This window comes from Oreochromis aureus, linkage group 23 (assembly GCF_013358895.1).
Source record: "Oreochromis aureus strain Israel breed Guangdong linkage group 23, ZZ_aureus, whole genome shotgun sequence".
Lineage (NCBI taxonomy): Eukaryota > Metazoa > Chordata > Actinopteri > Cichliformes > Cichlidae > Oreochromis > Oreochromis aureus.
Window position 1 is genome coordinate 31,380,112 of NC_052963.1, and position 18,655 is coordinate 31,398,766.

An 18,655-nucleotide genomic window follows, 5' to 3' on the forward strand; every position below is an offset into this window, starting at 1 on the left:
GGAGGAAGAGACTGGTCACTAGCGGAGAGAGAGAGGTTGGACTGAGCGCGTGTGTGATTCCCCTGTTTTCCCTGGAGCCCTGTAACCCTGCCCCTCACGTCTTGCACATAGCACTATCCCCACACTGTCTGTAAATACACCTGGTGAAGATCTTGTAAATAAAATCGTCTCTGTTAAAAAGCTACTCCGGAGTCCTGTGAGTGGATCCTCAGAGCAACCCGTGACACAAACAGCGTTTTAATATATGGATTGTTTATAATACTTTGATGAAGATCATCCATCCATCCATCCATCTATCCATCTATCCATCTATCTATCTATCTATCTATCTATCTATCTATCTGGCCTATAAATGGTATATGGTGTCCATGAAGACTCTGCATTAGCTTTTTGGGACCAGAAGTGACTTTAAGAAGTAACACCGCAAGCATGGTTAGCAAGCTGCAGGTGCATCATATAGACAAACAAAATGCGATAATTGCACTCACCAAAATGTAACCACAGAGTTGTTGGACCATCTGCACCTTCAAGAAGTCCAGTTCAGTGACTCAGATTTGCAAAAATGTAGCCTAGGTGACACTGATGGGCATCCCATAATTTCAATATTTACATGGATCAGTTATATCAAAGAGGAAATGATTTTGGATCCTGTTAAATGGCCACTAGAGGAAATATCTCTTTTTTTTCTTTTTTTTTTTGGAAAATGTACAACACATTTTCACCTGTGTTCACAGTGTGCAAACAACTATCATAGTTGTGATGTTTGTTTATTCCTTAATGTGCACGTAACCTGATTACGGTCTTATTCTGATTTTGAAGAGTCCATCCTGTCCTCTCTGGAGTACTCCAGGATATTGAGACATGATCATCTGATTCAGGTTTCTGGATATTTAGTCTGCTGCTAAAAAAGAACCCAGACTGGTTTACATGACGGTTTACAAAATTACACACAAATGGCAGGCAGCATGATGAAACAGTGGTTATCCTTACAGCAAGAACTTTTCTGGTTTGAGCCTTTCTGTGTGTGAAATGTGAATGTCGCTCTGTGCCTGCGTTGATCCCCTCTGGGTAGTGTAGCTTTGTCCAGCAGGTACAGGTCTATGGAAGAATGGAACTTGTTACCAATACAAATGATACAAGAACCCAGTAAAACTGAATTAAAACAACGTTTAAAACAAAATTTATTTGGTCTGACTTTTGACCATGGTTAGAAATTCCATGTTATGTTATGTTATGTTATGTTATGTTATCAATACTTACCCTGATATAATGCCAGATTTGTGACCCCAGGAAGTATAGCTGCTTTGTTGCTGCAAAAAAACCTAAAGGTCACAGACATGCATGTTAACAGTTGATTCTAAATAAGCCGTGGATGTGAAGAAGAGGAAATGTGTGTAGAACAAAATGAAGTATGAATAAACTTGTATTGTCAAGTGTTTTCAGTGGTCAGTACAACTAGAAATGCACATGATGAGATACCTAAAAACTGCAGGCAGCAATGAATAGAATCCATTTTCAGGTAAAAGCTCAAAGATGGTGCCAGGATGAAACTCTGGGAGATCCTGTCTCTTATAATAAATGCCAGTTTCAAAACCTTTCCAGAAATCCTGAATTGGTTATTGAAAAAAATCCACAAATCTTGTTGTGATAAGTTTTGTGTAGAAACGATTTTGTCTTTTCCTGAACAGACAGATGACGAGGGGACCATGCTCATAAGGCTATGACAGTATGCAAACATTAAAGGTGTCCCCCTAAGCTGAACTGTAATTTTAGCTAGCTGTGTGCTGCATTCAGTTGGAGGATGTAGACAGTGGAAATAAAGTAGTTTCAACATGACAAATGTTCACAACAAGTTTTATGAAATCTGAGTAACCAGGTCATGATTTATGGAAGTTTGGGATTTTTTGTTTTGTTTTGTTTTGCTTTGTTTTGATTTTTTGGAGTGAAACCAGACAAGTACCATCTTCCTTCGTTATACTCAGGAGAAGGCAGACATCTCTGCAGCTTATATCTCCTAAACGGTGCAATCAAATCAACTGAGGCCAAATGAGTAATTTGTGAACTCATTTTTCGGGTGAATTGTCTCTTTAATGTCAGTGCTACTGATTTTCTCTTTTAACTGTTGGACAAAAAATAAATAGCAAAGCAAATAACTCTAATCAAAGTACTCCAGACTATACTTGTGTCATCATGTTGTAATTTCACCTCTAACCAGGCCTGGTTAGAGAGTGGTCATTTAAACAATGCTGTACAAGCATGCTGCCTGCACTTTTCCACATTACTGGTGAAGGCCAAGCAGAGCAGCAGATAATGCCTGGGAGCCCACAGGGTCTCTAAATATTAATGAACCTCTGTCTCACACGGGAATAGCGGGAGCATCTTTTCTTTTTCCTCTTCTTTAGTGTGCTTGTTTGTTTAATTAAAAGAGTGTGTTTTAGGGAAATGAGCTGCTGTCAACCACCTCTGGGGTGGTTCTCACCAGGAAGTGCATTGCTGGCATTTCGATGGAGTAGCCCGACACTGTCATGAGACCTGGTGGAAAATTACTTTGTTTTTAGCCACATCTCACTATTATTTGTCTTATTTAACAATCTGATCATTTAAATATGTAAATGTAGGTAATAAAGATAGTCATTTGTAACAAAATAATCCTAAATAATAAAAAGTAACCAATAAAATCATGCACTTTTTTAACAATGTGCTATAAAACAGTCATGAAGCAGCCGAAGAATGTGTGGCTGATGTGTGGATGTGGTCTGGCTGCATAAAAACATGGCCTGAGGCAGCTTTTAAATTCAAGCTGCACAGTCCTTCATCATTAATAAGAGTGAGGTATCAGATAGGCTCATCTCTTCCATAACAATAACACGAGTAAACAGGGCCTCCTTTGGCAAGAATGATCCAGGGCTCTGTTAGAGCTTCCAATTTCTCCATACTTTATCCTTTCAGAATCCAATTCACTCAAAAAGACGACATAAATGAGGCTGAGCTATAGTTTGAACAGATAGCAGACAGAGAGCTTTTTTTTTTTGATTTCCAGTATAACAGTGACAGGTTTGCAGAGAATACGACCACACTCGAATCCCTGTTTTAATTGCTTTTCAACTGTGGTAACAAAGGAGTAATTTAGACCACATACAATAGCATTCTCAGCTGGCCTGCCCCAGTTATTCCAGAAAGAAACTTTTAATTCAAAGTGCTGTGTAGATTAATTTTCTGATATGTTAAACATTGTTCTGCATACTAATTGACACCGTTTTTTATTGTGCAAAGTAAGTCTTTTCATGGAGGCGTAATTAAAAGGGCTGCCGAGGCTTTTATAGCACACGTTAGAACGGAAATTAGCCAATTACCATTTCTGTTTGAGGGGTGAAATGACCATCACTGCGCCCGGCACTCTTTTATGTGTCCCACTTAATGGTTTTCACCCCCCTCACACTCACATCTCTCCACCCAAATATTTAGTATTCCAAGCCGAAAGAGAGATTGGAGAGCAAATTACCCAGCCAATATATCACTCCCTGGACTGGAATCACTTTGAAACACAACACACTGAAACTGAACATGCGCTAATTTCCAAAATATGTATGTTTTAAATTGTGAGTGAAGTATCATGATTTATAATCCTTTTGATTTCCAGCCCATAATGAGTGAGTCTCTTTTCACACATGCTATAGGGTGTATTGTTAATCAGAAATGCCTCTGCATATTGATAGTCACAACAAGGATGCAAAAGTAATCTTCAGAAATAAAATGCTCTTTGCCTTTGATCTTAAACTGTGTTATGTAGAGTAATTCAAAAAGTGACGTTTTCAGGTTCCAGTCCTGGTTAAGAGTGAAAATAGAGTATGTGGAGTTATTGCGCCACCCTGTGGTTAAAGCAAGCATAGAATATATAGACACCAAATGCAGTGGTTCCCTCCTGTCTCACAGGTGAGGGTCACTCGCCACATCAGGGGCAGTCATCAAGTCAAGGCAGATTTACTGATAAAGTGCAATATCACAAACTGATGGGCTTCACAATCTGGACTACAGATAATCTACTGTTCTTTAATCACAGGTAGGCATGCGATACATGTTGTGTATATAAAATAGAAGATTTACAGCAGAGGTCTCGAACTCCAGGCCTCCAGGGCCGGTGCCCTGCAGGTTTTAGATCTCACCCTGGGTCAGCACACCTGTATCAAATGATTAGTTCATTACCAGGCTTCTGGAGAACTTCAAGATATGTTGAGGAGGTAATTTAGCCATTTAAATCAGCTGTGTTGGATCAAGGACACATCTGAAACCTGCAGGACACCGGCCCTCGAGGCCTGGAGTTCGACACCTGTGATTTACAGTATGGAAAGAGTATAGAATATGATCCATGAGGACTTTAAGCAATCATGCACATCAACGATGAGGAGCCAAGCGCAGTACAGACCATATGTCAGGGACTGGCAACTGTTACTAGCAAAAAAGCCGTTTTTGAATCCATTTTTAACCAATCAGCCTTAAAATGAAGGTGATGCAGCCTGTTAAATGTGATGATTTGTAATTATATATGTGCACTACTTTGTCGTAGTGTAGCCTATTTAGTACTTTAACTCGACATTTTCATTGCAATGATAACACTACATAAATGAAACTGCAGTGAAAGCAATGAAAGCAGTTTATGCATATTACAGTATGTAAGAGGGTTAGGGTTAGGGTAACAGCTGCATGCGACTCTGGAGGTGCAGGTCATGAAATCAGCCTTATGCTGTTCAATATCTGGTATATACAGTGGAGTCCAAAGAGCTCACATTAGATTTGAAAATAATGGATTGGTTTTAAAGCCAAATTGTTTGTTGCGTAATATTTCTTATTTCTCTCACTCGCCTCTCATTTCATGTCAACTGTGGTTTCTGAAACACCAAGAATGTCCAAAAGTATGTAAACAGCTATTTTAAAAATCCCTGAAATTGTATTACTTTCATGGTAAAGTGTAAACGATCCAAAATTCACATTTAGAAACACAAAATGTTTCTATATGTAAAATCAATGAATGGTGGTATACTTCCATTAAAGCATTGTTCAGGTGACACTTTAATTGACTCACTACAGGCTTGTTCAAGTTGCAGCCATTGTTCACCTGCCATAAATATAGCTGTGTGTCAAGCGTTGAATGATTGCTCTGATCATTCAACACAATGAGCACGCCGATGGTGGAAAACAGGACGTCAAACTTTTGTTCTCAGTGTCAGTTCATGGCTAAATTTTCCAGGTGGTAGGTCAAGACTCGTTCTCTAAAATACCTTGGAGAAAGAGAATCAGTTTCTATGCAAAGCATTGGAGAGAACTAAATTTACAGCTTAGAAGATTAACATATTCAAGTTTCTTTATTAAGAGACAGAAAATCTGCTTCATCACAGAGCACAAAACTCCAGTCAGCACATATAACGCTGTCTAAGAGGGTCGTAGTGCAGCCAAAAAACTGTGGACATAAGAATAAATAATAATAATAATAATAATAATAATAATAATGATGATGATAATAAAATAAAAATCAACTGACTGAATTAGTTTAAAACTATTTTAACTGTATGGCCTTCACAATGACATGACCTACATCTCACTGTCATTAAATTAAAATATCTTTCAAAATGTAAAATCTAATCTTTAAGTCCAGTTGAACTAAGATGCTCGTTAATGCGAGTTTTGGTGGGCATCAATTTATTCCTCTGCAGTAAGTTTAATTGAAGCTGTGATTACGTTTTATTATTATTTTTTAAAATGCGGGGGCTACATGACAACGCTGGGTAAACTTGGGTAAATCCCGTCTCGACACGAACAATTTCAGATAGATCTGTAGATGTTTTGGAGAGACTGCACAATTCATACAAGTGTTGTTCTGCATATGTACCACCAGATGTCGCAGTCTGACCACATCTCATGGTGCTCTTAAACGTGTTTACTTGCACGCATTATTTTTCAAATCAGTCGTTTTGTCGCTTCCTTTTGACTGTAACCCATCTTAGTTGTAAGAAAATCAGTCAAGCTGTTTTAGCGTTCAGTTTTTGGACTCTAGCTTCATTCCACATACAACAAACAGTTTTTCCTTGAGCTCTCTGGCACTACGAAGACGATCCTCTTATCTGGGCCTTAATCAATTACGTCAGCTTTTTTTTTTAAGGGTGGCAAATATCTATCGATATTTTATTTAAATATTTTGTACTTAAATTATTTTTTTGTTACATAAAATACCTATTTAGATGTATATTTTAATTAGCAACCCTGCCGGTATAAAGAGCTCTGGAGTTTTCAATAAATGGAAACACTTTTCATTCACAAAAAAGAAAGAAAGTGACAGATAGAAAGAAAGAAAGAAAGAAAGAAAGGGAGAGAGAGAGAGAGAGAGAGAGGGAGAGGGAGAGAGAGAGACTTGGCAAGACAAATAGGACAAGCTGTACTTTTGCTTGTACTGGCAGACCTTTTGTTAGCCTTCATGATTAGTTTTTAGTAGTTTTGAATGCAAAGCTATAAGTAGAAATAAGGTTTTGGTCTCACTGTAGTACATCATGCTTTTATTTTGAAGGTATACAGTTGCTGGGGAACATTGTATGGCGTTACATACATTGTGGATTCAAGTAGTTAACTGATGAAAAATTCATGTTTTAAGATATTCTTTTGCCAAGACACACAAATTGTGATTCACATCTTAATTTTGGGACTGCAGAGAGTTGTTTTGCATGATTCACAGTATAAATTAATCCTCATTTCTCTAATATTGGACCTTGGTGGAACCCCTAACTTCAAAGCAAGCCATTAGAGTGCCTCTCCTTATAAGGCTGTCATCCCTTTAGGCCATCGTTCTTCTGACTGACTGCAGAAACAGAAAGTTAGGCTGGGAAAGGTGGGTTGGTCTGCTCTGCTCACAGACAGAGCTCTGTGGCTGAGACTGGAAGATTAGGAATATTGCCTTAAGGACTTTTTCTTTTTCAAATTTTAATATTTAAAGTTGGTGACACGCTGATGCAGTGGTTAACACTGTTACTTCACAGCAAGAAGGTTCTCGATTTGAACTTGCTAACTACCTGTGGACTTTCTGTGTAGAGTATGGACAGAAGGAACTCCAACTACACAGCCCAAAGACAAGAATGTTAGGTTAACTAAGTGTTTATTTGTGTTGGCCCATTGATAGAAAGATTGTCTGTCCATGGTGTACCCACCACTCATCTGCAGTTAAGCCAAATGGATGACTCGAACACTATGTTTCAGAGGGTGTCTGTGTCACCCCATCACCTCCTGTGGTTTTGTTTGCTTGTTTTCCTTGCTTAATATGGGCTTGACATGATATTTTGTAACAATATGGCAAAACAATTGGAAATTAAAGCTGCAAGCAGCGTTATGAGGGCCCTCGCACCCTGGCGCGTCAAGCCACGCCCAACACCTAAAACCAGCACGTCCGATCTGATGTCACATGGATGGAATTCATGCATGTAACAACCAGCTAAAATTTCATCTAATTCAACCATGATTATAGTCGTCCCACTAGGTGGCGCTCTAACCATTACTGACAAATGGTATAACAAACATTTCCAAGCTCGAGTCTCATCACGCCTGCGACCTTTGGGAGAGATTGAACATTGAGTTTTTGAGTGACAGCAGATTACTGCTTTTTGGCGAGCAATTGAAACTCCACGTGCCGCCATGACCACCCCGTTTCACTGAACGTAAAAAGCTTCGCAATTTAACATCACAAAGGTCTTTAGATTCCACAAACAGAAGATCGCGTCAATCTGATGAAATCCCTTGGAGGAGTTTGTCAAAGAACGGTGCCTGAAAAGAGGGGAAATGTCGCCAAAATGACACATTAATTTTAAAATGGCTGACTTCCTGTTGGATTTGGGATATTGCTCCAAGAGACTTTTTTGTACATCTTGATAACTCCAATAAGCTTACCAGGTTTCAGACTCATACATAAAACACAGAGCAGGGGCTGATGTTTTGAAATTTTGTAGGGGGCGCTGTGGAGCCATTTTGCGCTGTTCAAGGAAAATGATCACATAACAACAAAGCCTTCAACACATTGGAGGTGTGCGCCAAATTTCAAGACTTCTTAAACTTTCCAAGGCCCTCAAAAGCCACTTCATTTTTCATGGTGAACCGCGTTGCCTACAGGGTGCGCCATTCAGTTTAAGAAGTCTTGAAATTTGGCGCACACCTCCAATGTGTTGAAGGCTTTGTTGTTATGTGATCATTTTCCTTGAACAGCGCAAAATGGCTCCACAGCGCCCCCTACAAAATTTCAAAACATCAGCCCCTGCTCTGTGTTTTATGTATGAGTCTGAAACCTGGTAAGCTTATTGGAGTTATCAAGATGTACAAAAAAGTCTCTTGGAGCAATATCCCAAATCCAACAGGAAGTCAGCCATTTTAAAATTAATGTGTCATTTTGGCGACATTTTCCCCTCTTTTCAGGCACCGTTCTTTGACAAACTCCTCCAAGGGATTTCATCAGATTGACGCGATCTTCTGTTTGTGGAATCTAAAGACCTTTGTGATGTTAAATTGCGAAGCTTTTTACGTTCAGTGAAACGGGGTGGTCATGGCGGCATGTGGAGTTTCAATTGCTCGCCAAAAAGCAGTAATCTGCTGTCACTCAAAAACTCAATGTTCAATCTCTCCCAAAGGTCGCAGGCGTGATGAGACTCGAGCTTGGAAATGTTTGTTATACCATTTGTCAGTAATGGTTAGAGCGCCACCTAGTGGGACGACTATAATCATGGTTGAATTAGATGAAATTTTAGCTGGTTGTTACATGCATGAATTCCATCCATGTGACATCAGATCGGACGTGCTGGTTTTAGGTGTTGGGCGTGGCTTGACGCGCCAGGGTGCGAGGGCCTCTGCTGCTGCTTGCAGCTTTAATTTCCAATTGTTTTGCCATATTGTTACAAAATATCATGTCAAGCCCATATTAAGCAAGGAAAACAAGCAAACAAAACCACAGGAGGTGATGGGGTGACACGGACACCCTCTGAAACATAGTGTTCGAGTCATCCATTTGGCTTAACTGCAGATGAGTGGTGGGTACACCATGGACAGACAATCTTTCTATCAATGGGCCAACACAAACACTTAGTTAACCTAACATTCTTGTCTTTGGGCTGTGTAGTTGGAGTTCCTTCTGTCCATACTCTACACAGAAAGTCCACAGGTAGTTGGCAAGTTCAAATCGAGAACCTTCTTGCTGTGAAGTAACAGTGTTAACCACTGCATCAGCGTGTCACCAGCTTTAAATATTAAAATTTGAAAAAGAAAAAGTCCTTAAGGGGATATTCCTAATCTTCCAGTCTCAGGCACAGAGCTCTGTCTGTGAGCAGAGCAGACCAACCCACCTTTCCCAGCCTAACTTTCTGTTTCTGCAGTCAGTCAGAAGAATGATGGCCTAAAGGGATGACAGCCTTATGAGGAGAGGCACTCTAATGGCTTGCTTTGAAGTTAGGGGTTCCACCAAGGTCCAATATTAGAGAAATGAGGATTAATTTATACTGTGAATCATGCAAAACAACTCTCTGCAGTCCCAAAATTAAGATGTGAATCACAATTTGTGTGTCTTGGCAAAAGAATATCTTAAAACATGAATTTTTCATCAGTTAACTACTTGAATCCACAATGTATGTAACGCCATACAATGTTTCCCAGCAACTGTATACCTTCAAAATAAAAGCATGATGTACTACAGTGAGACCAAAACCTTATTTCTACTTATAGCTTTGCATTCAAAACTACTAAAAACTAATCATGAAGGCTAACAAAAGGTCTGCCAGTACAAGCAAAAGTAGAGCTTGGCCTATTTGTCTTGCCAAGTCTCTCTCTCTCCCTCTCTCTCTCTCTCTCTCTCTCTCTCCCTCTCTCCCTTTCTTTCTTTCTATCTGTCACTTTCTCTTTATTTTTTTTCGCAGACTGTGGTGAATGAAAAGTGTTTCCATTTATTGAAAACTCCAGAGCTCTTTATACCGGCAGGGTTGCTAATTAAAATATACATCTAAATGGGCATTTGATGTAACAAAAAAATAATTTAAGTACAAAATATTTAAATAAAATATCGATAAATATTTGCCACCCTTAAAAAAAAAGCTGATGTAATTGATTAAGGCCCAGATAAGAGGATCGTGTATGCCACTTCATTGTTCATGGTGAACCGCGTTGCCTACAGGGTGCGCCGTTCAGTTTAAAGTCACAATTTTCGCACTGAAGCATCATGAGGGACCGATGGTGATATGCACCGCTTTTGAGGTGGCCACGATGAACCTGTGAAAATCAGTACAACAAAATGTACGACATTACATTTCCTGTTGCCACTAGGGGGCGCTCTGCGTATTCCTGACAATGGGCACATCGATCTGTTCAGGGCGGGTCTGACATCACGCCTGTAAAGTCTGGTACTGATCAGACTGGATTTCATTGAGTTATACTAATTTGTTTCTTCATGGCGAGACATCAAAGTTCGCCATGCTGCTGAATCACACCCTTTTGCGAAAAGTCACAGTTTTCACTGTAACCCAAGACCAACTCCTTAAGGCTTTCCTGGAGAAATTTGAGGCTGCAGATGTCACCCATCATAATACTGAACCCCAAAGTGTAAAACATGACATTTCCTGCTCCCACAAGGTGGCGCTGTCCCTGGTGTCAAATATGGTAGTTCAAATATGTTCAGGGCTGGAGCCTTATCGTATGTGTCCTCTTTGGTCCAGATCGGACCATGTATGACAGAATGAGAGGCAATAATATTTTCATGGCGAGTCATCGAAATTCGCCATGGCGCCACGGCCTCACCGTATTGTGAAAACTCAAAAGCTCCGCAATTTAACATGGTCCTCGTGTGTAGTTGACACTGACCAAAGATGAAGCTTATACGACCAAATCCCAAGGAGGAGTTCGAAAAAGTTCGAGGCATGGAAATGGCAAAATTAGAGCCAAAATGTCATATTCACATCCAAATGGCGGACTTCCTGTTGGGTTTAGGACATTGCAATAACAGACTTTTTTGTGCGTCTCCTAATGTTAGATATGCGTTCCGAGTTTCATGCATGTAGGTCATACCCACACCGGGGGCTCGTGTTTTTCATTTTTCTAGGTGGCGCTACTGAGCCAATTTTCCCTTGACATTTCTGAGGACATTAAAATTCCTAAATTTTCACCAGACCTGACGCGTGTGCAAAATTTCATGAGTTTTTGGGCATGTTTAGGCCCTCAAAAGGCCGATTCATTTGCCGTAATAATAAACGGAGCAGATACAATAGGGCCTTCGCACTTTTAGTGCTCGGGCCCTAATAATAATATGTCTGCTTTAAAGTTTACACTGATTCTTGTTTGTTTTTTTAATTATTATTTTACAATTTTAGTAAACAAATTCTAAAAACAGACACTGAAACCTCTTGAAATGACCTAAAACTTTTACAGAAAGCAGTTTAAACCACGATATTTTTGATGGTCTTTGAAGTTTTTCTGTTGTGTTTCCACTGTCACAGAAAGAATTGTTTCTATTTTGTAGTTTCTTTGGCTCGACTGACTTCTGTCCTCAGTTTTATCTAAGACAACTCAGATTTCAACACGACACACTGCTCTGAGCATGTGAGCTCAAACCTCAGACCTGCTCTGCCTAGATGACTTTTAACAACAGATAAGGCCTTTTGTTTCTGACAGGTAAACATTTAAAAACATATCTGAAACGTCATATAACGTGTCTTCCCGATCCCTGTTGTTATGCACAGTGACAGGTCTAGATGTGTCTTACTGGTGACGTGTATTCAAGTTAGCTGTTCACACTGTAATTGTTTTTTTTGTTTGTTTGTTTTGTTTTTTGTTTTTGTTTTTATTGTAACTGTGTGTTTATTGAATTTCAAACTTTACACTGACACCAAAATTAAACAAGACAAAACCAACATAATAGAACAAAACAAAACAAAACAAACAAAAGTTACTTGTTGTGCAGCAAAAGTCACACTGAAGTATGGAGAATTTTCTTTGATAATTGATTGATTAATGTATACAGTTCTAAAAAAAGAAAAAAACCGCATATTACATGGTGCATATTATGTTCATATGTACAACATTTTTATATTCTTGTGCTCTACTTCGCATGACTCACAGTTCAAAATAATCTATTTTATACTGGGCCTTATTGTGGTCTCTCAGTTCATCAACTTTCAAAAACAAGTCGTTTTTGCTGTTTAACTCTACTGATGTGGATTTGCATGATTCACAGTTTGAAATAATCTTTATTATTTTTATTTATTTTGTAATCCTTGGTGCAGCCCTTTAAATCATCCTCGGTCTGAAACAAGTCATTTTAGCTCCTGTCCCTTTGAGGGTAGTCCCTCCGCTACGACCGTCACTGCCAGCTTTATTTCCTCTGATTGGTTGCCCCTCATAAGCAGAAGATGGGTGGGTCTCTTAGAGCCAGAGCTTTTGTGTCTGAGATGACCATCATAACAGATCCACTGTAACTTTGAGTGGATTTGTTTTTCTATGTAAGAGTAACAGAAAATTTGGAAACCAGCATGTGTTCACCACTGAGAAGACGCTATCAGATTATCAAATGTTCCTAATTAATTTCTGTCAGTTAATTATTATTTTGATTAAGCATTTATTTCAGCTCTTCATTTGGGTACCTGGTTGCCTGGGGAAATTATGAATTTGACATTTTGCTCCAGGGCACATTATGAGGTTAATCTAGCCACACTGTAAAAAAAAAAAAAAAAAAAAAAAAAAGTAATATAAAAGTATTTTACTGTGTATTTTATAGTTTTGTACTGTTTTTCTAGAATATGATTAAATTTACATAAATAGACTGTGATTTTACATTTCAAATGTAAAATAACGTAAAATCACTGTAAATGTAATACATACATAATTTTCTTGTTTTTTAAATATATTTGTCTGTACATATGCATATTTAGATTGTTAAAATACATTCACAAATGTATCATAATTTCACAAATATTTGTCCGTTATTTGAAAGATTGAACTGTTAAATTCAAATGTAATGCTATATGGAAAAATATATAAAATGATTCTTATAAACTTTTTTACATCAAATAATGTTATTTAGGGCGATCGTGGCTCAAGAGTTGGCAGTTCGTCTTGTAATCAGAAGGTTGCCAGTTCGAGCCCCGGCTCGGACAGTCTCGGTCGTTGTGTCCTTGAGCAAGACACTTCACCTACCACCTACTGGTGATGGCCAGAGGGTCCGATGGTGCGATATGGCAGCCTCGCTTCTGTCAGTCTGCCCCAGAGCAGCTGTGGCTGCAACTGTAGCTTGCCTCCACCAGTGTGTGAATATGAGAGTGAATGAATAGTGGAATTGTAAAGTGCTTTGAGGGTCTCAAAAAGTGCTATATAAATGCAATCCATTATTATTTAAACCAACTGTTAACTGTATATTTCTGTACATTTAAGTATTATTATTCATATTGCCGCATTCATTGACCTTGTTTATAGGTAATTTCATTGTTTAATCACATTAAAATGTTCCTAATTTAATGTTTAAAAGCACTTGAAAAAGGCAAAATCCCATGTAAAATTAGGGCAACAAACTGTATTATCATTACTGAAAATAACCGTATTTTTATGAGAAAGTTATTTTCTGGTATTTTCTGGTATTATTTTGGCGCCCCAGCTGCCGGAATATTACTGCTTTTTTAGGACTTTTTTTTTTTTTTTTACAGTGCATGCTCCAGTACAGAATCGTATCATCTGTGGGACAATCCTAGCTGCAGTGATCAACAGAAAACCCTTCTCCAAAAAATAAGGGGAAGAAATTATGTGTTTTTGCAACAGGCCGTTTGTAGCAAAGTGCACCTTTGAGAATTGGTTCTTTGCTAAGCTGACTGTTATATGTAGACACATAACTAGTTGTTGAGGTAGATGCCTTTGAATGATTCATAGGTCAAGTACAGGTCTTAAGCTGCTTAACATACAAAACGTTTCATCTGAAAATGGTCAGGTAGAAGAACTGGAATGAAAATGAGTGGAAAAAGCAGCCAATATTCACAAGGAAAACTTTGAAAGACCTTCAGAAAGCCTGGAGATGTATTTCTCAAGACCATTTTGAAAATGACAAGAAAGTCTGACTCCTTGGAAGCAAAATATAAAGAAAGGAGCGGTGTATCAAGACCTCATTTATTGATAAAATGGGAGCTATAGCTTCCCGTTTATTGCATGAGTCCCATATTAGGCTTGAAATAATGAAAAATGACTGAAATTATATTCACTCACAAAACCAATTATAATAAATATTTTTTCGTTTTCACTTTCTAAGGGCAATTTGGAGGCAATGTAACCATGACTGTTTCACGTGTAGTTAAGGAAGACACTCTGTTACCTCACTTAGCAGGACTATGATTTTCCCTGTTATTTTTGGCCATCATATTACAAAATGTGTTTAAGGTTTAGTAACCTAAACCAAACTTTAAAAATGTTTAAAATATGTTTTGTTACAATTCTTGCAATTTATATTGGTTGTCAGCCCCAAACGTCTTTTATTGGTGCCAGAATTATTCATATGTATGGAAAAACATGGAAGAAATGTTGTGACAAATGCATAACCTGATTTCAAATTTTAGAAATAGTTAAACTAACAGGGCAACTATTAAACTAAATCTAAACATGTTTGAATAAAACTGTGAAACAACAGTGACACAAGCAACTGTCTCTAGAACTAGCTCTGATTAAAATTCACTGAAAAGAAAAACAGAAAATAAACGTTTAAAAAGTTGATAAAACTATACAGCTTTGACTCGAGAACACTTTTGGTCTAAAAAGAAGTTCATGGTCGACCTAGGCACCGATGACTGCAAGCAGCCTAGGCTGCAAAACGAGCCCAAATCATCACTCCTCCAGATGCTTCACAGTTGATATGTGGTTTTTGTTCTAAAATGCTGTTGTTGGTTTTCTATAAACATGGTGCTGTGCATTATGGCAAAATATCATAATAATTCATCAAGTACTTCTTGTTACTACTTATCCTTATACTTACTTATCCTCTTAATTCTGATGGAACCAGGAAGGGTAGGCTTTATTCTTCCACACATGTTATCTAATTTTAAGACCTAGTAGGGACCAGCTGATTTTTATTAAGTCCAGATATATAAAACCCAAGCAGGTAGATATAAATCCCACAATATTAGTTTCAGTAGTACTGTACTATATTTACATGTGTAGCACGTAGGTGTGGTAAAGTATTGCAGCACAGCATGTAAGACAATGTCAAACAACAGTATTGCTCAGTGTTGCTAAATCTTTTAACCTCCCATTAAAACAGCAGTGTTTGCAACACCGCAATCAGTTTTTCTAGGGCGTCACTACAGGGTCCAAACCTTGTGAGATATTTCACATCATTAAATGACAAAATGCATAACATGAAACTTTTTTCATGGGTTTGCAAATGCGAATTTCATCGGATTTACAGGTCACGTGTGGTAAATGGTCCCTATATGTTACCTTGCTTTAAATGATTCCCAAACATGTGAGCCTTTGGGAACAGCCTGATCTTTTCAGTACATTTTTCAGTACACCGAGCAGTCGGCGGAGGGCGCAATGTGGCCAGCCGGCACTCATTGTGGATGAAAACTGTCGTTTTACCCACTTTGCGTGTTACAATTTAAGCCGGTTTGTTTTGTTTAACCACGTGAGTGTCTTCACGCGCTTATGTGAGAAACACGAACAAGTAGTGAGAGCCTCTCTGCGAGATTTTTTCTCCTTTTGTTATCCGCTGCCACAGCCACAGAGAGCAAACAGACTCGCTCACACATCTCCTCCTCTGCGTCACGGGCAGATCACGTTTTCCTTCCACCAATCAGGTGGTTCGAGTAGGACTATAAATCCAACTGGGGACGCGGTGAGGGGCAGCAGGAATGAACAACAATAGAAATCTACACAGGAAACACACATCCACAGACTCTGTACATCTTTTAATATTTTCTTATACTTAACATTAGGTAAGTCGGGTTTTTTTATTGAATCGAATCGTTTTTTTAAATGCTTTTAGAATTTGTGCGTGCGAGGAAAAACAATGATAGTAGTGTTAACTTTCATCTAACATCCATTTGCTCTTGTGTTGTATTTTTCCACTTGCGCGAGCTTCTAGTAAACAGCTGTTTGTGTGAGAGCAATAGTCGATCAGGCCGGTTGATCACAGATCGACTGTTGTATAATCAGTCGTGATGGAGATTTCGGTAGCATTTAGGCACTTAGGTGTACTTATCTGTGTTCTGTGAATATTTTTGACATCCTGCCTGCTGTTTTACACATGCCTTCAGACACATTGATCTGAAATGAAGCTCACCATGCGTCCATTTATCTCTGTAGGTTTTCAGGGTCAAGAAAATGGCCACCTCAGCGAGTTCAAAACTGAACAAAGCTGTTAAACAGCAGTACATGAGCCTCCCTCAGGGGGAGAAGGTACAAGCCATGTACATTTGGATAGATGGATCTGGAGAGGGACTGAGATGTAAGACCAGAACTCTGGATTCTGAACCCAAGACAATAGAAGGTAACATGTAGTTCCAGTATGATCAATATCATTCAGGAAAATAAAAAAGCACGGATGGCGACATGTTTTAAGAAGGTTTTTGAACAGGGTTGTTGTTGTTGTTTTTTGCCAGATCTCCCTGAGTGGAACTTTGACGGCTCCAGCACCTACCAGTCAGAGGGTTCCAACAGTGACATGTACCTAATTCCTGCTGCCATGTTCAGGGACCCATTCAGAAAAGACCCTAATAAGCTGGTGCTCTGTGAAGTGCTCAAGTACAACCGCAAACCAGCGGGTGAGTGGAAATTTACAAACCAGGGCGTCATGAGATTTTAAGCCGCCTTAAGTTTTAGCTAATTTCTGACGCTGTTCCAACAGAGACCAACCTCCGATACACCTGTAAGAAGATTATGAACATGGTGGAAAACAACCACCCATGGTTCGGTATGGAACAAGAGTACACTATCCTGGGCACAGATGGACATCCCTTTGGTTGGCCTTCCAACGGCTTCCCCGGTCCACAAGGTGAATGACGGCCTCTAACTTGGCTCGTTTTGTTGAATTATAATACACCAGTAATCCCAGCTGAGTGCTAATGCTTAGTCTCTTTCCACTTAATCAGGGCCTTATTACTGTGGAGTCGGGGCAGATAAGGCATACGGACGAGACATAGTGGAGGCGCACTATAGAGCTTGTCTGTATGCTGGGGTTCAGATCTATGGAAGTAATGCTGAAGTCATGCCGGCACAGGTAATTTTCCATCATGACAAAAGGCAGTGTGTAATAACAGGTAATTATTAGTGTAACTGTTAATAATGCCTTCTTTGGTGTGTTAGTGGGAGTTCCAGATTGGGCCTTGCGAAGGTATCAACATGGGGGACCACCTGTGGATTGCTCGCTTCATCCTTCACAGAGTCTGTGAAGATTTCGGTGTTGTGGTGTCCTTTGACCCCAAGCCTATCCCAGGGAACTGGAATGGAGCTGGCTGCCATACCAACTTCAGCACAAAGGAGATGAGAGAGGATGACGGGCTTAAGTAAGGATGAATTCACAGTCAGTTAAGTTTAATAAATAAAATGTGGGTTTTTGGTGTGTTTCTAACTTTTACTCATCTTCAGAGTCATCGAGGAATCCATTGAAAGGTTGGCAAAAAGACACAGGTATCACATCCGGGCCTACGATCCCAAGGGTGGGCTCGACAACGCCAGACGTCTCACTGGTCGTCACGAAACCTCGAGCATTGATGAGTTCTCGGCCGGCGTGGCCAACCGTGGGGCCAGCATCCGCATTCCTCGCTCCGTGGGGCAAGACAAGAAAGGCTACTTCGAGGACCGTCGCCCATCCGCTAACTGCGATCCTTACGCTGTCACAGAGGCGCTGGTGCGCACATGTTTGCTCAAAGAAGAGGGCGAAGAGCCCGCAAATTACAGCAAGTGAACGGTTTAAAACAAAAGTATCATTAGCAGTACTGTATTTAGCTCTGTGTCTGTTTCAAGACTCGACAAACCAATCTTTATTTTTTTGAAATTTCTACTTGAAACATGAAATAATGATTTAGGTATTCCTGCATTCTTTGTGCATTCAACTGCCACATTTTGTCTTGGTATCACAGTAGCTGATCATTCGTATTGATGCACACTAACACAATGTGTTTAACTTGTACTAAAGGAAATTTAAGAACAGAAGCATTTTCCTGGAGCTCTTGTTACATTTCTCCAAAGGACAAAGGCATTTGAATGTTTAAGCAATCTTGGCCTCTGTCTCAATAGTGGTTGTGGATGGGTAAGGTTACTGTGTAAGCCAGTTTACTTTTGTAGGTTTTTTAAAAAGATGCATGTCTGTTTTATCTCTTCTTAAAATTGTAATTGTTGCGCTCTTTAATAAACTGCTAACATTTTTATATATGCCTTGTTTGCAGCTTAATCCCACACACTTCATTTTATCTGGAGTTGTATTTCAACAGGAACCAGTTCGCATGACACTGGACTGTCAGCTGACACGAATCCCTGAAATGTGACTGTCATTAAGGGAAAATGCACTGTAATGTTTAACAAACTGTGATTAATTTAGACGAGTTACAGCCACACCCCCCTTCTCAATTTAAAAGCTCAAGCACAAGATTAAAATGACAATGATGACGCTGAACCTTTAGAG

The 18,655-nt window shown here is 39.3% G+C and overlaps 1 protein-coding gene across 1 annotated transcript; it reads left to right on the forward strand.

Annotated features, from left to right (window-relative positions):
* Positions 1 to 15,817: 15,817 nt before the first annotated feature.
* On the forward strand, positions 15,818 to 18,403 carry glulb (glutamate-ammonia ligase (glutamine synthase) b). The gene is made up of 7 exons (XM_031757885.2): positions 15,818 to 15,968; positions 16,339 to 16,522; positions 16,635 to 16,796; positions 16,880 to 17,026; positions 17,124 to 17,251; positions 17,338 to 17,537; positions 17,620 to 18,403. The coding sequence occupies exons 2-7, from the start codon at positions 16,357 to 16,359 to the stop codon at positions 17,936 to 17,938; spliced, it is 1,122 nt and encodes a 373-aa protein (XP_031613745.1). The 5' UTR covers positions 15,818 to 15,968; positions 16,339 to 16,356; the 3' UTR covers positions 17,939 to 18,403.
* The last annotated feature ends 252 nt before the right edge of the window (positions 18,404 to 18,655 follow it).

Excerpts from the sequence above, each read along its gene's own strand:
- glulb (XM_031757885.2), top strand. The coding sequence starts at position 16,357 with ATGGCCACCTCAGCGAGTTCAAAACTGAACAAAGCTGTTAAACAGCAG. Across the intron at positions 17,027-17,123 it reads CGGCTTCCCCGGTCCACAAG|GGCCTTATTACTGTGGAGTC; the intron begins GTGAATGACGGC and ends CCACTTAATCAG. Across the intron at positions 17,252-17,337 it reads CTGAAGTCATGCCGGCACAG|TGGGAGTTCCAGATTGGGCC; the intron begins GTAATTTTCCAT and ends TTGGTGTGTTAG.